The sequence below is a fragment of the Struthio camelus genome, chromosome 2 (genome assembly GCF_040807025.1).
Source record: "Struthio camelus isolate bStrCam1 chromosome 2, bStrCam1.hap1, whole genome shotgun sequence".
In the NCBI taxonomy this organism is placed as follows: domain Eukaryota; kingdom Metazoa; phylum Chordata; class Aves; order Struthioniformes; family Struthionidae; genus Struthio; species Struthio camelus.
In genome coordinates this window covers 143,662,213-143,685,790 of record NC_090943.1, presented here as the reverse complement: position 1 = coordinate 143,685,790, position 23,578 = coordinate 143,662,213, and the positions used below count along the sequence as shown (strand labels likewise).

General features: G+C 41.4%; 1 protein-coding gene across 12 annotated transcripts in view; it reads left to right on the top strand.

The window, feature by feature from the left end:
* Window positions 1–23,578, top strand: part of OXR1 (oxidation resistance 1) — a 282,934-nt gene that overhangs the window by 73,269 nt on the left and 186,087 nt on the right. The window contains exon 3 of one of the 12 annotated variants that reach the window (XM_068932818.1): window positions 1,297–1,325. The exons of 10 other annotated variants lie outside the window; for them this stretch is intronic. Coding sequence is in view for 1 of the 2 variants with exons in the window: in XM_068932819.1 (XP_068788920.1) it covers window positions 7,417–7,442 (26 nt within the window). In the remaining variant the exon portion in view is untranslated. Of the gene's footprint in view, window positions 1–1,296; window positions 1,326–7,401; window positions 7,443–23,578 lie in introns of those variants that run through there. One more of the 12 variants, XM_068932819.1, reaches the window with a different exon arrangement.

The window sequence follows — 23,578 nt, the reverse complement described above, 5'->3', positions numbered from 1 at the left end:
CAAGTTGAATGTCATCTTACTCAACTGCCGAAAATTTACTGATTTTATTGGAAGCAGGCTTGATGGCTGGACAGCAATGGTTTAATAAATTCTGAAGACGATTTCTCTACTAATTGATCTTAGTACTAGGAATTATCTCCTTGTTTTAGCTTCAGATCACTCTTGTGCTCGTTTTCACCGTTAATATAGCAAAGAGGCATGGAAAGGATTATTACTTCTGTCCCTCTGCTACTTAAAACTGTTACCGTGTTCCATCTTTGTAACATCTTTGTAGGTTAAATAGCCCTTTCTGTCATCCTCACTTTCTAAGACTTTCTGTGCAGACACATCAAATAGTTTTAAGAGAATGTACAAACACACTGGGGGAAACTATTTTTCTCTGTATCTCCCAGAAACCAGCCCCACTTCTGGAGTAGGAACACTGTGATAATATGTCACAGACTTCTTATATTAATTACTGTACAATATATCACAAACTGCTAAGTTCTTGCTCTGCAGTTAGCCTTCCAGTTGTAATGGTGCCATGAGGAGATGTAATAGCGTTCATGCAGAACCCACTTAGTCACCGCTTTATAGTATGTAAGATAACAGTTCAATAAATATTCTAGGCCAGCCTAGATGAATTGAACATTGAATACAAAATTAAAAATACATCCTTGGCTTCTTGCCAAAGGTATTGTGCACACGATGTGTATTTGCAACATCTGCATCCTCAGGATTTAGGTTTTGTTCCTTAAACAAATGATTGTTTTGCTACGTTAACAGCAAATTGATTACAAATTATTTTGGTATAATTATTACCTTTGTTGCAGATAGGTTTTAAACTAAGAAACATATGCAACCACTATTAATCACACAATTCCATTTATTACAAGCACTGGAATATGTTACAAACTAAGTCTTCCAACTTCAGAAGAAACTACTCATTTAGGCAATTCTGTAATATTTTCTTGAAGCCAAGCTAAGCTGATTCCACATGACAGCAGTCTTAATGAGGCTCAATAAACAGTACAGTTTGTAACCTCAGGCCAGCCGCTGAGCAGAAGCCAAGAGCAGTGCTGCAGATTTAGTGAACCCATTACTGTGAAAGATGCTGGATCCTAGAGCAGCCTGAGTCACTCACTGCGCAAGAGATGAAGCTCCAGTAAATACAAATGAATATCCAAGGTGACGGGTGACAACTTCGTGCATACATGATTTTCTCTGATTTGACAATGTCTTGATATGGTCTTAAGGCATGCAGCTTACTGGCAGCAATTTACAATTTTAGCCATTAAAGCTTCTGTTTCCTTGCAGACATTAACATTTGGGGCTTGCAGTTTCATGTAAGTATTAAAAATTTCCTTAACTTGCTTTTTGGGTCGAATTCTGAGATCTTCTCAGGATCTAGAACCACCACTGTCACCTGTTAAGATATTTGACACTGCTGAAATGCATCTGTTATTTTTATATTTAACAGTGACATAGGAGCCTGGATGTGTGAGAAACATCTCCAGTCACTTGATGACAAGAAAGAATTCTTGAGCTGCGTATTGCAAACCTTATTGCAGGCCCATCCATTTCTTTTAAGTTGAGAACAAATAAATTACTGTATCTTGATTTTTGATTTTTTATAGTCCTTTATTTTTTCCCATCCATTTTTCAAAAACAGATATTTTTAATAAATAACTCTGAATTTGTTCTTTAATTTGTAGGTTTTGGTACATTGGCAAAGGAAAGATTATAATCGGTTGCTGGAGTTGGGCATAATATTAGCACATGTAAAACAAGCTCTTCTCTATCATTAATGTAACAAAAGCTAACTAACTTTCTGCAGTATTCCTGCTTTTGCAGTGTCTTGGGTATAATTACAAATGATACTGAATTATCACTAACTTCTCATACAACCATCTATTGAGGACTGAGATAGGATTATCACATCCTTCCATTTCTTTTTTTGCCCAGATTAAAATCTGAGTACCTTGAAACTCCCAGCCTTAAGCTGCCTTGCAATTTCCAGCATGAGAGAAAGTATTTCGGCATTTTGCGTGGCCTCTCCCAAGCCCAGCATATATCAAAGCCTATCTAAATTACATAGTCATCTCCGGAGCCACAAGCTTCCCTGGAGCCCTGCGAGCCCTGCGAGGTATTTCCTTACTCTTGGGCCAGTCTCAGCCGCTCTCTCCCCCACTGGCACATCCACAAGCCTGAAGCTCTGCCTAGGTCCTCTGGAAACGGTCTACAGCCCTGCTGAACATGGCAAGGAAATCAAAGTTGTAGGACCATTAGAGGCAATGTAACTGCTCCTTTTGGCTGCTATCGCTCTCTTAGTCTTTATGAAAATATTCCTGAACATATAATATACATATATATCTCCTGATATATATATATCCTGAAAATATTCCTGAATATATAAATATATGTGTATATATATATATATCTATATCCTGAAAATATTCCTGTCTCCGGAAGTATAGTATAAATGGATTCAGGGACTGGAAAGAACAGGAAAGCTGTTATCATTTCAGCTTGAGGTGAAGAGGGACACTGAACTAGCTCTGTGTTTCTTTCTGTACATCAAAGGTATAGACCAAGCTGGACAGAAATGATGGTGGCGCAGGATGAAAAAGTTGGAATTGTGCAACAAAATAGGCAGAGATTTTTTCTGCACTGGTAGGAATAATATGTAGTGTTGGACTGTTTATTCATGTTTCCCTGAAATAATCTTACTAAAAATTCTTACATCTGAACAGTCGACTGTATCCACCAAATTTGTAATTAAAAAGTTAAATAAGTTTTACTTATTAGTTTTACAAGACTGCTGGACCAGAGTTTAAGTGGTTTACAGTGAAGTACAGGTATAACAGGTTTACCATTATGCTTTTGATCTTCAGCCTAATAGGATGCAGAAAAGCGTTAAAATAATACAGCAGCTAGTGCAAAAAGATTATGCAATCAAAAGCTGTTCCCTATTTAGTGCTGTTAAATTACAGAGTGGCAACAACGAAGTTGTCATCTGCTGACATTTAATTTGGTGCAAAACAGGAAAAATGCACTGTTAGAAACTGATATCAGAATCACTAGGGATTTGCAGAGATATGAAGAGACAGATAAACACAACCAAAATCAATATGTTTAGTGTCCTGAGTGCTATCACCACTTCATGAAATGATGCAATTTGTATCTATAGTTGGAAATGATGCCTGCAAATAATGGTAGTATTGCAAGAAATGCCCTGGTGACCACACAAAGTCATCACCCTGACAGTGGAGGGATAAACCTTAGTTTTTTAGTCACTGTAGGAAAGGAAAGGAAAGATACCGGTACTTTGTTTTTCCTTAGAAGGTGTCAGGCATGCTATAGTGCAGACTGAGCTGTCTGAGCCGAGGAACGAAATGCAAACACAGCTTCTACTGGATAGATCAAAATCTTAAGAACACTTAGAGATCCAGGCAGTGGTGTCGTTAATCTGAGATTAACCAAATATTTCTAGTCTGGTTTTGCAAGCAGGTTGATTATGAACATTTGAAATTGTCCTGTAAGTGGCCCTTGCTCACTATGATATTCATAGGAATATAATAAAGGTTTATTTCCAAAGGAGGCTGGCATGAAAGGGGTTCTTGTGTTACGCAGAGGTAATTGAGTAGTATAGTATCTGTTGACTGTAGTATCTTCTAGGTTAAAATACTGAGGGAAGCCAGTCTTGGTCATGTCCCTTCCTGGTGATAAGCCAGGGATTCTATACATTTAAAACTATTTTTAAAAAAAGTGGATAACTGACCTCAACATATTAGTCGGTAATGAACTAATTGTGGCTTGGAATAAGGCTGCATGTTTTAGGTCTCTAGTTGCTAAACCATGAGTGACTTACTAATAATGTTTACCAGTATTGCCATTACTTTGAAATGTATAGACATGTTTGTTACATGAATATGATGGCATGGCTTTGTGCAGGTCATTGCAATATGGCATCTGATTTAATGCTAGGCCTGAACATTAAATGATCTTGAATTCTAAATAAATTTGCACCTTTCCAGCATTGCTTGTTTCTGCACTGAGGAATATGTGATCACTGACTCTGGGAAGCAACATAGGCTGAATTGTAGTTCCACATAAAAAGCAGCCAAATTATTTATGGAATATAAACATATCATTGTCTGCACCGCCAATGAAGTTTAAAAGATGAAAAAAAGGCTAAAGCGGACTATAAATTCTACACTAAATCTCTAACGCAGTATTTAAGTCTATTGGCTCTGAGGCCAGTTAGGATTACTCCAACGTGCCTGTCGTATCCTGTGATGTATTCCTGTTGTTCTGAGAGTAAATCAAGCAGTGAAGTAGTTTGGTTTTGCTTGGAGGTGGATTAGACACACGTATAGTCCACGCCAGGCCTCGGACGGGGTGGGGAGGAGAACCTCCCTCTCCTTCCCATTTGCGTTGCCTGTGTTTATGGTGGATAATGGCCTGGGGCAGACTTGGGAGGCAGCTGCACTGGCCGGGGTCTCCATCCATTGCAGGGATGATCGTGGCCATTTGCCCGTGAAGCGCCCCTACCCTCAGCCAGATACGGGCTGAGCAACCCCTGCTGCACCCTTCGGTTTGTATCTGTGGGGTCCCAGCCCAGACAGCGTGGTGCATGAGAAGAAGCCTTGGTAATCCAGCTGGAGCGGGTAGACAATACTAGGAACGAAGCGCAAAGGATGGTGGCGTCGATACCCTTATTGAGTCGTCATCTGTTTTTCTTGGGAGTCTCAAGCTCACTTTCATATAGTACAAATACTAAAAATTGTGTTCCGAGTCTCTAACTGCAGGCAAGTTTTTCTGAGTGAGTGGTGCAACACTTGTGATCAAAGCACTTTCTTTTTCTTTCAAAAATAATATGCAAGCATCAGTGAATTGTTTCCATTTAAGTTTAAGCTTCTCTCTGGTTCTGAATATCAGAAAAAAATAGTGTAATCCTCTTTCTTTTTTCTTCTCAAATTTGATTCAAGTTTGCTGCTTGATTGGTATTCCTTTTAGAAAGGCATCCAGATACGACAGGGTGAGGGCAGTGATCTTCTGGGAAAAGATATTTGCACTCAGTTTGCTTTGACTGTATTGCTATGGCTAGTAGGACTTCATTCTGCCAGCATAGCCATGCTGGCCTACTGTAAACCACAAACTGAATCAACAATTTGTTGTATTTTGTTAAATTGTCCCTTCAGTCATTGTTGTCATGCGTAGCTATTTTGATAATATACTCAAAACAGTTGCTTGTTTTACAGCACAGCTGTTCTGCTAATTACATGTTGATATATTTTTAATAGAAGTCTACAGAATGTGGAAAAGGGGACAGGCCACTTGGGAGGAAGATAGGGACATTGTCAGTGTATGCAGGGATGCGATGAGGAAGGCTAAGGCCCAGTTGGAATTAAATCTGGCAAGGGATGTCAAGGACAACAAGAAGGGCTTCTTCAAATGCATCAAGGGCAAAGGGAAGACTAGGGAAAATGTGGGCCCGCTGCTGAATGGGGTGGGTGCCCTGATAACGAACGATATAGAGAAGGCAGAGTTATTGAATGCTGCCTTTGCTTCCGTCTTCACTGCTAAGGCCAGTCCTGAGGAATCCCAGACCCTGGGGACACGAGAGGAAGGCTGGAGAAAGGAAGACTCTCCCTTGGTTGAGGAGGATCAGGTTAGAGATCATTTGTCCAAACTTGACATCCACAAATCCACGGGCCCCGATGGGATGCACCCCCGAGTGCTGAGGGAGCTGGTGGATGTTATTGCTAGGCCACTCTCCATCCTCTTGGAAAGGTCCTGGAGATCAGGAGAGGTGCCTGAGGACTGGAAGAAAGCCGATGTCACCCTAGTCTTCCAAAAGGACAAGGAGGAGAAGCCAGGAAACTACAGGCCTGTCAGCCTCACCTCCATCCTGGGAAAGCTGATGGAACAGCTCCTCCAGGAGGTCCTCACTAAGCATGTGGAGGACAAGAAGGTGATCAGGAGTAGTCAGCATGGATTCACCAAAGGGAAATCATGCTTGACCAATCTGATAGCCTTCTCTGCTGGAATGACTGGCTGGGGAGGTGAGAGGACAGCAGTGGATGTTGTCTCCCTGGACTTCAGCAAGGCTTCTGACACTGTCTCCCATCACATCCTCCTAGGTAAGCTCAGGAAGTGTGGGTTGGATGAGTGGACGGTGAGGTGGATTGAGAACTGGCTGGATGGCAGAGCTCAGAGGGTTGTGGTCAGTGGTGCGGAGTCTAGTTGGAGGCCTGTGGCTAGCGGTGTCCCCCAGGGGTCAGTCCTGGGTCCAGTCTTGTTCAACGTATTCATCGATGACCTGGAGGAAGGGACAGAGTGCACCCTCAGCAAGTTTGCTGATGATACTAAACTGGGGGGAGTGGTGACACACCAGAAGACTGTGGTGCCCTTCAGAGGGACCTGGAGAGGCTGGAGAGCTGGGCGGAGAGGAACCTCATGAAGTTCAACAAAGGCAAGTGCAAGGTCCTGCACTTGGGGAGGAATAACGCCAGGCAGCAGTACAGGCTGGGGGCTGACCTGCTGGAAAGCAGCTCTGCAGAGAGGGACCTGGGAGTCCTGGTGGACAACAAGTTAAGCATGAGCCACCAATGTGTCCTTGTGGCCAAGAAGGCCAATGGTCTCCTGGGGTGCATGAGGCAGAGTGTTGCCAGCAGGTGGAGGGAGGTGATCCTGCCCCTCTACTCCGCCCTGGTGAGGCCTCACCTGGAGTCCTGTGTCCAATGCTGGGCTCCCCAGTACAAGAGAGACATGGCGCTGCTGGAGAGAGTCCAGCCGAGGGCTACAGAGATGATGAGGGGCCTGGAGCACCTCTCCTATGGAGAAAGGCTGCGAGAGCTGGGCCTGTTTCGCCTGGAGAAGAGAAGACTGAGGGGGGGACCTTCTTGATGGTTATAAATATCTGAAGGGAGGGTGTCAAGAGGATGAGGCCAGACTCTTCTCCATGGTGCCCAGCGACAGGACAAGAAGGAATGGGCACAAACTCAAGCACAGGCAGTTCCATCTGAACATGAGGAAAAACAACTTTCCTGTGAGGGTGACAGAGCACTGGACCAGGTTGCCCAGAGAGGTAGTGGAGTCTCCTTCCCTGGAGATATTCAAAACCCGTCTGGACGTGATCCTGGGCCATATGCTCTAGAGGACCCTGCTTGAGCAGGGGGTTTGGACTAGATGATCTCCAGAGGTCCCTTCCAACCTCAATCATTCTGTGATTCTGTGATTTACTTAAATCCTAATTTATGCATGCAATAAACTATAGATACCTTTCACTTGTAGGTAAAGAAGGAAGTTGGGAGTCAAGTCTGATACCCTGAAGTATTTTTAACTTTAGAAAGGCCTTTTTACCAAAAGTCAGAAGATGCTCACAAGGAATTTTAGATTGCAACACCTGAACTTGAAAACACTACACCCAGAATGTATAGGCTGGAACTACAACTCATGTAAGTCATGTAATACTATCTGCTTATACACAAGAGAACAACTGCAATTTAAACTCGCTGAGAATCTTGTCTATAGGGTTTTTGCCTTAATCTAAATGTACTTTTAGGGCAATGATGAGAGAATCAGTTTCGTTCATGGATAGTAATGCCTTCATCAGAGGCATTGAATCTGGTCATCAGTTGTTAATTAATCTTCTAATATTTTTAATAAGAATATAATAAAATAAAAATGTGAAAGTAAAAAGGGATTCATATTTTATTAAGGTAGTAGACTTTCTAATTTTCGTGTTTCTGCAAGAACTATAAAAATGTCACTTTAAATTAGACTGCGGTTTATTGATGGTGTGCTGAGGAAAGTAACCATTTTATCTTTTTTATTTTAATGCTACAATCTCAAAATATATCACAATATCTTGATTAGCATTTCTAACGCAGCTAAAGAAAAGTCTTTATCAGTGGTATCTGTACTTAGAGGGCCTGGATTTAGAATTCCTGGCGCATGAAAATTCGTAACGAAATCCATACAAGATTGATTATCCCAAACACTCACATATGATGTGGTGAAAATTTGTCATGTTGCTTTTGTATTCCTCCTGTGAGCTCTCCCACCTCGAGTCCTGAGGGAGTTGGTGAGAGGGCTGTGCTGGGAACGTCGTGGAGCCCGTGTCAAATGGGGGCAAACGTCCCCAGCAGCGGCGACTCAGCAGAAACTGAGGCTGTTGCTGCCCTCACCCCTGAAGAAGGAGGATGGCCTCTTTACCCTGCCTTGGTGAACAAGCCCCTGCAAGGGCATGAGGTAGAGCTGGACTGAAGAGTGCCTGGAGATGGGGGCACCTCCAGCAACAGCCTGTCTGAGGCTCAGGGAGCAAAACAGTACAGCAAAGTGTTGGCAAGCTTCACCTGAGGGCTGTTGTAAGTGATGCTGCTCTACAAAATCCCGAAAGAAAGAGCCAAGAACACACGTGGTGGCTGTTCCCTTCCTCTTCCCACCTCTCTTTAATGTTAGGCAGTTGCCAGCTAGACAATATAAAAGAAAAGGAAAAGAAAAAATAACATAAAATAGTTTAACTTTTTCTATCATGAGATGAGTAGAACCAGACAATCCTCTGAGGAGGTTCAGTGACAGCTATTGTACCTGGGTAGAGTGCAATTCATTTATTCTTGAGGGGGAATGAAGTTTTTGATGCTTTTATTTGGATTTCAAAAATTAATCTGTGGTCTCATCTGAGTATTTGCTGCTGGCAGGCTGCAGAGTAGCAGTTAGCAATATGGCTGCTAAGGATGACAATTTAGCATGAGATGCCTTTGCTACTGTGTTTGGTTTTCTGCTGTGACTCCATAAAACTCTTATGTAATGAAAATGGGAAGGTGAAAATGCTGTGTAGCCAGCTTCAGATTCACAAGGGGTTCGAACAAGAGCAGCTTCTGCTTCCTAGAGCCCTCCGTCATCAATAGTGGTTCTGAAAATGACCTTGAGATGACATTGGCATTGCATTAAAACATTACGTGATGTACAATGCCATGCTTAATGTACAATGACATTAAAGCAACAGAAGTAAGTCATGGATGCAGTGAAGAAATACTGCTAACTATTGCTGGTAGAGCTCTCAAGGTTTCTACCTTTGACAGAAGGTAGAAGGGGAAGAGGTGAGGGAGGAGGTGGAGCTGACCATGAAAAACACAGAACCAAGTGCAGATACAGCAGTCAGGTAATTAGCAATAGAAGCCAGTATAAGTGATGCAAAATACGCGGTCAGATAGGCATTGCAAGAGTGCCTGTATTTCCCAATAGTAAGAGCTATTATGTATAGCCATTTTCTTCTCCTCACCCTGCCAAACAACAAAATCCTCGTTATGATAGCATGTCTCATTCCTGTACGGGCATAGTTTTGATATAAATAGCCTTGGGGAAAAAAGCAAAACCAACTTGTTAATACGGTCAAACAACGTCACTAACAACATAAATTATAAGACATAAGCTATCCTTTATGATTCTGAGTCAGATATCTGCACTGACTCCTGTTATTGAAAATGTTTTTGTTGTTGAATATGTTCATATGGATATGAAGATTTGAATTTCTGAAGATTAAAATAAACAATGATACGGAAGCAGCTGCAGCTGTGGGGGGAAATATAAGTAAATTCAAGAGTACAATATATGCTTTATGTTTTTAGTAGTATCTTTTGGTAATAGAAAGGAAAAGAGAAAGCATGGAGTTGAAGAAACTAGGCAGCTGAGCTTAGTGTCTTCCAAACCTCACATTTTGTAAAGAATATTGGATATACTTTTTAAAGTGGATACACATAAGTAACTCGTAATTATTCTGTGGATTACAGATATATGTAAGGACAGAAGAACTTCTTTGAAATAGGCTTTTTTTAGTAATGCCACTGTCAGATTGTTTTTTTGCAGTAGTAGCCTAAAAATATTTTGGACTACCTCTGGAGGCTTCGTAAACATACTTATATTGCAATATAACTTGAGTAAGAAGTTCTACAGGTGTTCTGGCAGAAATGTGGTAAGGTACTTAATGACTGCCTTTGCACACTGCTAGTTTGGGCTAGTATTTTTTGGTGGTATTCTCAATAGGAATGGCAATGAGATTTTGACAGCATCTCACAGGCAGCTTTGCTGACTGGCTTACAGGGGAATGGGTGATTACTGAACTGCAATAGCCATTCTGTAGCTAAGGTTGATGCTAGCTTTCCTCTGATAAACCCAGGTTTCAATTAAATAAATTTTTCAGAAACAAAACAGCTCCCTAAAACTGCATATCCTCTTCTTTCCCGTGAGAAATTTGAATTTTTCTGGAAGTTTAGCGGAAAGGAATCTGGACTTATTTTAAAGTTGGATTAATAAACCTTATCATTATGTTTTACCAGTCTTGTCCTGCAAATTCTTGATTGGTATTAGCTTGTTAGTCTTCATTAAAGATTGTGGTGTTGTTCCCCATCTCTTGTCCTTCCATTTTTATAGTGACAGATAGGGAAATGAAAGAGAAAGTTCCTTCATACAATTTGTAACAAAGTATGCCAGTTCTTTTTGAAAATCAGCAGAGATTGTCTGCGAATTCTTCAGAGAAATTATGCAAAGATGGAGGGGACTTAAAAGGATTTTTTTTTCTAGTTTACTTTAGTTACTAGGATTGCAATGTGATAAGCCATTTACATATATAAATATTATGTCACATATAGAATAATTCTGTGTACTAATAAAGATGCAAATGATTTGGGACAAAATTTAATTCTTGAAATGAGAAGTTGTAGCTTTGTGAAACATTGTGTCTGTGGGACTAAAAAAAAATCTGTTTTTGCTTTCTCTAATGTTCCTAATCAGAATTACTGTTCTATGAAGGGCTGTGAAATAATAGTCCTGTTGGGCATGCAAGAATTCCTTATGAATTGTTCTCGGAGTTTCTGTGGAATGACTTTGCTCTTTTATTAGTATTTAAGTTTTAGATGGCCAGAGCCATTGTGACTAGCGCTACTGCATCTCCTAATAAGTGCCTGGCTTGTATGATATATAGAGAAAGGAACAGCTTTGATGTATTAGTAGTGAATTGATAGTGACGTGCACAAATATCTGGACTGTTTTGAAAACATGCGTGTTTTTTTTACTGTTGTTTTGTTTGTCAAGCAACCAGTTGTACTGGGAACCCTGAGGATACCCAGCTTTTAAGCATGATTTCAGGAGCAACTGTCCCTGTTACTAGGGCTTTTGGTAATTATATTTTGAAGGGTGGGTGTGTATGTGTGTATGTTTGGGGCATATTTTAGCTTGCACAGCTAAAATATGCCCCAAACTGAGAACTATATTCATTTCTCTCCAACAGTCTTTGTCCTAAGAAAATTCTTACACTACATCTCTGTTGGACACTGCACTTTGCATCTTACCCTGTTTTCAGTGCCTACTGCATCTCATGACTTTTATTCCAAAACATTCCACCATGTGGAATTCAGGTTTAGGATACAAAGTACCTTTGGCAGTGTGAAATAAGGCATGCTATAGGGACAGACTACAGAAGAAGTAGCAGTTAGAGAGTGACAAATCTAAGAGGGTTTGTAATGAGCAGGCGTTGGTGTTCAGAAGACCTGAGAAGCTTTGAGGTAGATCATGTACAGGTAGGTTCTGCATTTCTGCACATTACTATTAACTGCCCCCTTATTTTCTGGAGTAGAGTATGCCTATATCTTGCTTTGGACTCCCCTAACGTCTTCTGTATTCAGTGTTTCTTTCTCCTGATGAAAGCAGAAGAGGAAGGCATTTGGTAGGCAATGCAAGTTCTTTTCTGCGGGAGGATATGGAGGGACTCTAAAAGTAAGGAGAACATACTGGGCAAATTATGGAAAGCCATTTAGATAACACATGCAAACTATATTCAGAGATTGGATGCTGCCACAACGTAGCTCAAGCCGGAGCTGGATGTGAGAGCCCCCGACTAAATGCAGCTCCCAGGGGATGGAAGAGCAGCCCTTCGCTGGGGCTTCTTCCCCCATGTTTTTTCAGGGCTGCCTGTCTCGCAGGTGGCCCTGAGCCCAGCCAGCCATCCCCAGGGGGATGTGCTCAAGGCCCTGACGCTGTCCTAGATTACTGGGCTGAAGAAACTGCACTTACTACCTGGCTTGAAATCTTATATTTCAGATGCAGAGTTTTCTAAAAAGCTTGATTAATTCAAAAATTAAATAGAAGTTTAGCTATTGTTCTAAGCCTAGAGTGTGAGAGTGGCACCTTCAGTAAACTACTCCAAAGTTTAATTGCTCTTACTGTGAGGAAATTTCATCTTTTTAAGATTTTTTCATCTAACTTCTGTTTACAGCCCTTGGATCTTATTATGTTTTTGCCTGCAAGAATGGAAGGTGTTTTTCCTCTCAGGATTTTCCATATGTAATCACCTATATTCAGTGACAATTTACTTTTCATCCTTCCTTCTGAGCTGAGTAGATTGAACTCCTTTAATTTAGCATTGCAAGGCTTATTTTCCAGTTAGAGGATTACTTTTGTTCTCCTTCGAATTTCTCAAGAAGTCAAAACAATTGAATTTATCATCAGAAATGTCATCCAAATCTGGTAGGAATTTAGTTCAATCGTTAGATATATAAAAGGAGAAAGATATAACTTTTTTGCCCAGCTTGGACCAAGTCTTAGTGAGAAGGCAGACAGGGCTTTAGATAACGAAGCCTTTCTATGAGACATTCCTTTCCAAGACACTGCTGTTTTGGAGAGAAAAAAAAAATAAAGTGACAAAACCCTCTTTTAACAAACCACATTGCCTGGCAGTAATTAGTCTTGCATCTAATTATTGATAAGTCACCATGACGACAATAATGAAGAAAAGCCTTAAAAGTCCTTGAATTTTTCTGTGGCTAGCAAGGATACCTTTAGATAACATCTTGATATGGAAAAAAGACTTTGAACTAGCTATTTTTTTTTTAATCTAAATATAAAGATTTACAATTAGGTCTAAAATGTGTGCGTAGGAGGGGAAAGGGCCTGTTTAAAGCAACCCTTCTATAACTTTATGTTGCTACCTTGATTGTCATTGACCTGATTCAGTATGGCTATTCCTGCGTTCTTAAGGATTACTATACAAAATACCTCTACAAGGGGATTTTACAGAGCAGCGGTGTGAAGGGAGATAAGTTCGTTACTTTGACAGAATTACAAAATAAAATTTGCTAGAAACAGCAAATCAGATTTTCTTACTGCATTTGATTTAATTCAATGATATATCTCCCCAAATCATATCTACACAGTGATTCTTAGGCACAAATACTGCTATGTGGATTGAAAACTCACTTCAGGGCTGTCAACAGAAAACACTGATGGGCTCCATAGGGAGCTAGTATCAAGTAGGACACCTACTCGAGTCTCCCCCTACCCCTGTCTCTGGGATTGAGCTCCTGCCTTCAGCCCCTTCAGTGGCCAGAGCAGGTGAGACCTGATAGAAGCTTTACAGCACCTCTCTTCTGGGCCTTATGAAATTAGTTAGGGTTGTTACCCAGAAAGGGTGAAGGTCTTTCACCTCCAGGCACACAAGGCTTGCGAGGCCGGTGTGTCAGGCGTGTAGTCTCCTTCTGTTGCCCCGAGGCAGTGGTGGAGGAGGCCTGGCAGCACCACTGGTGTGCTGAGGCCAGCAGGAGCATCCCTCTGCCTCCACGCATGCTGATTTCCACAGCTTGGTCGGCAGTTTTTAACCTTACAGTATGGTCACTGATTTTTGTTCTTTCTCCCAGGTAGCTTCGTTCCTACTAGCTTTAAAGAGCCCTTATCACAGAATCACAGAATGATTGAGGTTGGAAGGGACCTCTGGAGATCATCTAGTCCAACCTCCCTGCTCAAGCAGGGTCCTCTAGAGCATATTGCCCACGATCGCATCCAGACGGGTTTTGAATATCTCCAGGGAAGGAGACGCCACAACCTCTCTGGGCAACCTGGTCCAGTGCTCTGTCACCCTCACAGGAAAGTTGTTTTTCCTCATGTTCAGATGGAACTGCCTGTGCTTGAGTTTGTGCCCATTCCTTCTTGTCCTGTCGCTGGGCACCATGGAGAAGAGTCTGGCCTCATCCTCTTGACACCCTCCCTTCAGATATTTATAACCATCCAGAAGGTCCCCCCTTCAGTCTTCTGTTCTCCAGACTGAATAGGCCCAGCTCTCGCAGCCTTTCTCCATAGGAGAGATGCTCCAGGCCCCTCATCATCTCTGTAGCCCTCGGCTGGACTCTCTCCAGCAGCGCCATGTCTCTCTTGTAGTGGGGAGCCCAGCACTGGACACAGTACTCCAGGTGAGGCCTCACCAGGGCGGAGTAGAGGGGCAGGATCACCTCCCTCCACCTGCTGGCAACACTCTGCCTCATGCAACCCAGGAGACCATTGGCCTTCCTGGCCACCAGGACACATTGGTGGCTCACGGTCAACTTGTTGTCCACCAGGACTCCCAGGTCCCTCTCTGCAGAGCTGCTTTCCAGCAGGTCAGCCCCCAGCCTGTACTGCTGCCTGGCGTTATTCCTCCCCAAGTGCAGGACCCTGCACTTGCCTTTGTTGAACTTCCTGAGGTTCCTCTCCGCCCACCTCTCCAGCCTCTCCAGGTCCCTCTGAAGGGCACCACAGTCTTCTGGTGTGTCACCACTCCCCCCAGTTTAGTATCATCAGCAAACTTGCTGAGGGTGCACTCTGTCCCTTCCTCCAGGTCATCGATGAATACGTTGAACAAGACTGGACCCAGGACTGACCCCTGGGGGACACCGCTAGCCACAGGCCTCCAACTAGACTCCGCACCACTGACCACAACCCTCTGAGCTCTGCCATCCAGCCAGTTCTCAATCCACCTCACCGTCCACTCATCCAACCCACACTTCCTGAGCTTACCTAGGAGGATGTGATGGGAGACAGTGTCAGAAGCCTTGCTGAAGTCCAGGGAGACAACATCCACTGCTCTCCCCTCCTCTACCCAGCCAGTCATCCCATCACAGAAGGCTATCACATTGGTCAAGCATGAACTTATGACTCCAGCACGGTCATCCTGGAGGAAAAAATAGCAGCCTTTTTACAACCAGTGCCTGAGGATTCAAAAACAGATAGAAGAAGCAAGTCAGATGTTTCTTAAAAAGCACAAGTGCTTTTCCCAGCTCTCCACCGAATAACGCGGAGTGAGGTGGCAGTCACTTCCTTTGCTGCGACTATGTGCCTTGCTCACTGCTCTGCAATGTATGTCTTTGTCAGCTATGAAATCATAAGGATACCTGGCTGCTTGTGCACAAAGTCCTTTGCCTAGGCAGGACCACGCTGCTGCAGGCATACTGCGCACTTTGTATCCTAAGGAGCTGCCCTGCTCTTTGCTAGCTCAGGTGTCTGGTATTTTTACTCCAGAGCCTGGCTTCTTTAGTCTGAGAGGTTGAAGACTTGGAGGAGTAGTTAAAGTATTGGTACAAGAACTACATGTGAGAAAAACCTTAAACTGGAAATTGGGAGAGCTTGCAGCTCTCAGGTTTGCAGTTCTGTATGAGTTTTTTTAGAGTTTTTTTAACTCCCCAATCTCCTCACTGGAGGATCCTCTTTACGATGTGGGTTGCTTACAGTTCCTCCCTTCTGCCCAGATCTCCTGGCAATGCAAATAGATTCAGTGAAAATAAGATAGCCAAGTTACATACATCTGAAGTGCTTCACAGGAGAAGAGAATGAAGTTTAATATTATTGGCGTGGACGTCTCCACAGCCTTGTTTTATTGGACACATAAGGCTGTCAACATGGGAGTGAAATGAATATGAGACCTATGCACGTCTGCACTGGCCTCTTGCACTTGTAGGATTTATTTTTGACTTCCATTATGCTTGGAGCGTTTGCAGTATCATTTGCAAAATTAATCCTTGAAATGGAGGAAGAGTAGTCATTACATTTGCGGAAATGGAGTAGGGAGTAAAAGCCTCCTTCAGCAAATTTTACAGATGTCATGATATGCTAAAATAAATGGGGAAAGCGTTAAGAATGGTTTTATTCTATAATTTTAAAACCTAAAAAATAATGGCCAATAGACATCTGAAACCTTACAATATTTTGAAAACAAGATGAGCCTTGAACTGTCTATAAATATTTTGAGTACTAAAATAGTTTTTTTATGTAGGAATATCATAAAGAAAATGAATATTTTCTGAACTTTAATTTTGTTTAATTTTAAATGAGAGATTTAAAAAGGAACGGTCATGTTTGAGTATTAATTTAGTAGCTTTTCTATTTGGGAAGAAGTAAAGAAAAATCTGTTTGTCCGGAAAATAAATTTTGAAGAAAAGTTTAGAAACCTCTCTTTTGCCTTTTCCATGAAAAAAAAAAAAAAAAGGATGCTCTAAAAGATTATTTTAATTTGAGATTTTTTTAAATACTTTTTTTCATTCTCATGTGATGTAAATTTACTATTGATGGCTTAGGGAACCATTCTGTGCGGTTATTTTGTTACTACTGACAGTTAAATAAGACCCAAGTAAGTAGTGGCAAAAGTTAAAGCCAGAAGTTATCCTGAGTGGTTTATATATTTATTTGTTTATATACTTATTTCCTTTTTTTAGTCAGATTTTTATTATGTCAGGTGAAGTAGAGCTTCCAAAAAGTGACTGGCCCACCTTAAAACTTCAGTCCAAAATTGGAAGCATATTGTTATTAAAATGTATAATTTCTTCTAGAATCTACATTTAAATTATACACTTGAAACAGTTCCATATTTGCAGGGCAATAATATTATGGAAGGGAAATAATAAGACAGCATCCTTTTATTAGCCTTAGAGTACATGTCTCCATGAGGGAATGTTTTTGTATGGGATTTTTTGCTGTCTTTTGTAAGAAGTGTAACAAATAGCAAAAAAGTTACTTTGTTGCCTAAGTCTTTCTAATTGTCTGTTCTGGAAAAAAAAGGGCTTTCTTTAGATCAAACTTTTAAGAGTCTGACATGACAATCCTAAGAAAATAAACCCTCTTTAAGTCTTCTTTGACCACTTTTGTCCTATTAGTGGTCTAAATGTGTGAAAATAAAATTACTGCCAGCATTTATTAGTTTCTGATTCTTCTGCCTTCTCCCAGAGGCAGACCTGCAACGCCTGGTACAGCTGCTGTTGCTCTGCAGAAGGACATATCTAATAATTATATTGGCATTCATTCTCTCCCTTGTGTAATCCTTGTCCCTTCTCTTCTGTACATGTTCCTTCTGTAAATATTAGTGCATGTTGTCGTGTTTGAATTTTAGATCTGATTTTTTCCCCTTCACACTAATTTTCTCTAATTACTTATACTATTAACTGTTTCTGAAAGATTTGCCAACAGGCTATAAACTCAATTTTGTGAAATAAAACAATACATGTTTCCATTAAGAGTAAGAAAATACTGAAAAGAGAGAATTTTTTTTTGGCGTATTAAAATATTCCAAAATGTTTAGAATTTGGACAGCTATTCCTGTCAGTTCAGATAAATATTTGTTATTCCCATGAGGGTGGCTCCCAGTGCAATCCGATAGAGGTAGATAGACATAGGTACTTATGTTAGGCTAACTTCATCAGAGGTGCAAAGAGAAACAAACTCAAATATTGCGGGCAAGATCACCCTGCAGGTGAGAGAGAACCTGGAAAATATCTGGAAACTTTCACTGTTGTGGGATCTTCTTTATTAATAATGGTTTCAAAGAGTTGGGGATGCTCACTTCTCTCTTTTCATCCTTCACAGTGAGCAAAAGGCTTTTACCCTATAAGATCTCTCTTTGGTGCATTGACAGGCAGAATAATCCAGTGACTGGAATAACTAAGCCTCTTTTTAGGGATTTCCTCTCTTTCGCTGATGGACACTGCCGCAGCATAAAGCAAGCAGATGGAAAGACAGAGCTGGTTGGTCCTTCCTCCCTGCTTCTCTTCCTCTCTCCTCTGCGTCAACTGTTAGGGCTATATAGCATTTGAGCTGCACAGACAGCATCTACTAATGTATGTATTTAGCATATTTTGGTCTTTTTGAGCTGATGAGGAAGATGATGTAAGGACAGCACTTCACACTTGCATCCTTAAAGATACTGGTAATCTGGAGCAGATGTAGCATTGCCATAATTCGTACCAGGGTTTTTCAAATGTGTGGTTCTCTCAGAAGCTATAGACAGAATGTCTACTTTTTCCTAAAGTAATGCATCCTCCCTTGAAGAGATTGTACAGGAATTGAACCCAGTATTTATATTTTGTTCTATTTTCACAGTACCCTTAGGGGTAAAATAGGTTGTAGATTACATTAGCTTAGTTTCTATTTTTTTTGGTTTAGGGTTTTTTTTTTTTTTTGGCTGTGTTGCACTAAAAACCTCTAGGCAGATACTAGGGGAGTTTTTTTAGCCACTATTTTTTGCTTAAAAAAGGAAATGCCACTTGTCAGTTCAGACACTAGCATAATATGCTTTTAAATGGAAGAAGCATTCTCATAACGCATGGCAGCATACTGGATTATTCTGACATAGCATGCCTGACTTTCTCAAGGAAAATGTAGGTCTGGCTGCTGTGGTTTCTACTGCCCATGATGGCTGGGGTCTGGCAAAAGCATCAGGAGCAGGAGGTCCTTGTAACCAGAAGGCCCATATGTCTTCTGCCTTTAGACAGATTAGACGGTTGCCAGGGAAAAGAAACAAAGGCTTTTTTGGAAAAGAAGGGAAGGGAGTTAGAGACAAACTGTTTTCCATTCCATTCTGCCTGTGAATGGTGTGACACTGCAGCAACAATAACATGAATGGGAAATTTGCTTATTTTTAGCTATTTTACAGCAATTTCCCATTTACTCATTATTCTGATCATAAGCTTGCTAACTGCAAGCTTCTGTATCTGCGTGGGCAGTAGGAATGCACGTTGAAAGGAAATGTACATAAGGAACAGAGCTGGAGAGACTTTTAATAAGAACAGGCTAACCTAGAGAAACTTATTTCATTTTATTGATTATAGAATGTTTTGAACATTCTCATTATCAGCCCTAATAGGAACATCAGCTTTTGGAGTGAACACATTTTCATCTTAGTATATCCTTCTAATTTACATTGCTGCTGTGAACACTTTTCTGTCGTGTCGAGGAATAAACTTCCTTAAGCATGAGGTGTACTAAAAGTTCAGTAAGAAAACAGTTCTTTCCGTCTGTTATGATTAGTCTCATGATTCCTGGACAAACTAACAATAAAATATTACTGAGGGTAGATATTTCCGAAACTATTATTGCTGTGGCTACTTCTCACGATGATAAGTTGTTTTTTTCTCTAGAGTCCAGTATAAGAAAAGATTATACACAGACTTTGAAATGAGCTGTATGATAGAAAAACTGGTCAAAGGATATTTGCAACTAGGTCTCCTACTAGAAGCGAGCTGCTGAAACCTCTGCTGCTGGACTTCGGCCTCTTCTTCTTTTCCTTCTTGTCACTGGTTCTTTATGTTGGCCAAGGACATTTAGTCCAGATCTTACATGTGAATTCTCAGATTTAGGTTAAGTCTAACAGCTTTTTATCCCTTGTTAATTAAACTGGTGCCTTGGGTCGCAGGGCAAGGTGTTCCCTGCGCACTGGCTCAGCTGGCAGGACGACCTCCCAGCGTTAAACCATGCGGCGGGCTGTGACAGCAAGCATCACCTTGGAGAGGCCTTTCAAACACAAAATGCTTGCAGGAGGCACATGGTAACCAGGTCTGCACAGCATCGCAGCCTCTTCTCTAAGGACATGTCAGCTGGGCAAGCCACTGGGTTATATCTGAAATGTGGAGTTCTGCAGGAGGAGAGCTGCTGCGTTGCTGCAATGAAATGCATGAATTATCACTGTCAGCGAAATGAGAGAGCAGGTTACCAGTAGAGGTTACATTCACTTTTAAAGCATCAGATGTGACAGGTACAGACATAAGGTCTGGATATAGATCCCAAGATGGAAAAAAATCTATATCCACTGCTTGATGGTGAAATGTGAGAATACAGCCTGCATTTGTGGAGTGTCACTCCTAACTGTTCCCTGCGCCACACCAAAATTGTCAGAACAGCTACTTCTAAAGTAGCAGCCTCTGAAGGATGACCTACATATGTTTGTTCCTAAATAATTACGATTTAAAAGGAGACCAAGAATCTGCTGTGGCACGTGCACTAAAAAGGTGCTTATGTCACTGTCTGTATGCTTCTACCCATGTAAGTACCATACTGACAGATCCCAGATTTCCAAGCTGAGCTTTCTAAACAACAGCAATTTCATTTTCCAATGTGTTTTTGGTCTGTGCTGGAATAGTTCCAAAATCTTCAAAGCAACATCACAAAATGAAATAGAGTGAAAGTATCTGTTTACAGGTTGGAAAGATTAAATTTTTTATTTGGCATCTCTCTCTGGAAGTGACAAAAATGTATTATGAACTTCAGAAATCCTTCCACTGAAATCGATACATCCCTGTGAAACACTTCAGCCTTGATGATGATGTGTGAAAAAGCACAAACATTTTGTCAAGTTTTGACAAGTTCTAGTCTCTTTCGGACCTAGCTGAGGATGACTTGGGGAAGTGTCAGAGTAAGTGGATTAATTGAAGCTGTTTGAATCTCTTTTCTTAATAGGACTACTTCTCCATACAAAATATTATTTTAAATATATCTCTGCCTCCAGCCTTCTGACACAAGTATGCATCTAGCACCGTCTGCTAGGTGATATCAAAAATGACAAGCCTGGAACCAAAATGTCTCGCTGCAAACTAACATGAACAAAAATGTCAGTCAGGCTTACAAGTGATAGCTGGAAAAGCTAAAGGTCTCCCTAGGTGCCCTTATCATTTGTTGTCTTCTGATTTGGCAAAGGATGCTAGCAAAGTTTGCTTATGTTCCTCAGACTACAGAGCTACATATGAGAGAACAAATTGACGAAAATGTGCTTAGTTCAGATGCATGCTGGAAAGTGATACATAATTCTTCAGCAGAGTCTTATTGAGCCTCTGGCTTAGTAGTTTAGCTGTACCGTGCACATGAATTGCAAACAGGCTCACTTCAAAGATGAAGAACACACAGGAAAAATAACCACCTGAGGTGCTGCAAGTGCCTCCCAACATGGAGGATTTTTCTTTTACGTGCTTGTGAGAATTGCATTAAATTTTGAACATCTACATATTCTAGGAACGTATTTTTTAGAGTGCTCATGTCAACTTTGATCTACAGGAAATAAAAGCTATATTTCGTATTGACCAAGTGGGAAACATTTTTGTGACTTGCAACATCAGTAGGAATAATATGCTACCTGGCCAGCTACATAACATTGCAGGCAATTGATTTAACAAAAGGCCACTTGACATATTCCTGTCCTAAATACCACTTGGGTTCCCCAAGATCTGACAGCTGTTGTCTGCCTTGGTTCGTGAGCTCCTGAAAGTATTTGACTCTTCAGCAAATGTTGGCAACAGCAAGAATTAGGTGAAATAGTTCTTGAGACTGAGAAACATCACTTGAGAATTTCGCTCAGAAGTAATCTAAAGAGGTAATCTCCTACTCACTGGCCCGGGCTGTGCACGAAGGAAGGCTTGGGGAGAAAGCGGCATAGCCCTAAGCAACTTAAGAGTGCCTCGTCCTTTCCCTCCTAGCTAATAGACTATCATATACAAATACTCTCAATCACTCGCACCAGCGTGACTCTTCAGTAGACCAATTGCTTTTGCCTTCTCTGGACTAAAATCTAGTGTCGTCAAAGTGTGGGCTTTAAGGGATGTCTGTGAACGTTTATTTGCAGGTCCCTGAGAAATCTATCTGTTTATGTTTTAAAACTCTACCACCTATATATGGAGCAGAGATTTCAGCTTGATTTGTTTTGTTGTTGTCAAGTGAGTGTGCTCTGTACAAAGGATGGCACCAAATTACTTCTTCACTGTATGCTCTTAAGAGTCCTCACTTCATGGGACCCTCCCACAGCTGCATCAGACTTTCATGAGGGGGGAAGTAGAATCAAGTGGGATGTTGCAGGAGAAGCCTTGCTAGCAGAGGTAATTTCTAAGGAATAGGAATAAATAATATGAGTACCCGTAGTTTTACTAGCCATCCAACTGCAGATGGAGGAGTTTGTGTTAGGCTCTGAAACAAATGAAGCATCTGTACCCCCTTTCTCTTTCAATGTACTTGAACAGGATTACTCTTAGAGAGCTTCCAGTCATACGTCTTAACATAAAGTGAATAAGCAGACACAGTGCAGATAAACTGAAGCCTGTGTGTTAGCATATGGATGTAAGTATTTTTTCTTTACTCATTTACAGATGTTCTTGTTACAGACTTTCTAAAAAAAATATTTACATATGTGAGTGGATGTTTCTTGATCCCTCTTGGGGATTTAATTTCCTTTCAAGGATATGCACTTGAGGAGGCTTTAAGTGCTTGGTGACATTTTAGGGGGATAAAATGCATTGGAATTTGCAGTTTGTTGTTCCAGGCAAAATTCTGTAGCCACAAAAGTTCTTTGCACACTGGAGGGAGCACCACATGGTACATGAAATTTCAATTGTTTAGAGCTTGTCCACTGCCTTAATAATGTTGTAGTACTTTCTTTCACAGTGTTGCTTTAAAAGTGCAAGGTGATACATGAAAACTATTATTTTCTATATTTGATCGTGATATTTAAAAGAAAGAAAAAAATGTGTCTTTGGGAATGTCTCACTTACAAGTCACAAGCAAAATCCAACAGTCTGGCTTAGTGTTAAAAAAAACCAACCAAACAAAACACTTGAAGTCATACTTCAAGTGCAAAACTTCAGTTTTATTTTGACTGTCATCAGTAAACCAAATTACTCTGAAGTCTAACATGTACTGTAAAAGAGGTGGATATATGGCAGTGGTGTGCAGAGCTGAACGCACACAACGGGTCTCCAGTTTTCTTTAGCTGATCCTGTGTGCAATGTTGATGTTGCATCCTCAGTTGCCTAGCACTAGCTTACCAGAGGCTAAATGTTATGAATGAGTTATGGTGGGTAAAAGATAGCCTGCTCTCATCTCTTATGCTGTCCAAAATAAAAAGCCTCTGCAGGAGTTGCCTGAATTTTTACATGTTTTCCTGTGTTACCATGTCTCCTATTTTTAATGGAATATAAGAGAGTTAGAGGACAAGCTGGTGAATGCTGCCTTGGGTTTGTTTCGGTTTCAGCATTCTGGAATACGGCAGGTTCAAGGCATCTGGCTTTTTTTTTTCTTTTCCTAGCATTAATAAGGCCATAATGCCAGCAGAATGGCTATTAGATAATTGCCCGTAGCTGGCTTGAAGAATATCATTCACAGTTTGCTCTTCCAGAGAGTTTGCCTTCAGATAACATGGCCAAGAAGGATCCAAGGGGACTGGCATAGGTGCTGGCCCCCAGCTTGCCCTGCGCGCCAGGCCTGGGCTCCTCCGTGAGATGCATCAAGGTCTGCTGCGGCAGCCTCTGTCTCCAGGGCTACAAAAAATTGTGCACGAACTTGGTAAAAATCTCTCCTTTTTCTGGGGAGGAGGCCGAGCCCTGGGAGAGCCAGCAGATGGCAGCCCTAGACTGTTGTGCGTGTGTGTCCAGCGCCTTTTGGTTTGGAAAGTCAGCCCCTAACTCAGACCTCCGTATCTATCAATACACACAAACTTTGTAGCAAAAGCGTGCTGTAAGCTAACAGAATGTTTTTGCCCTCATTGTCA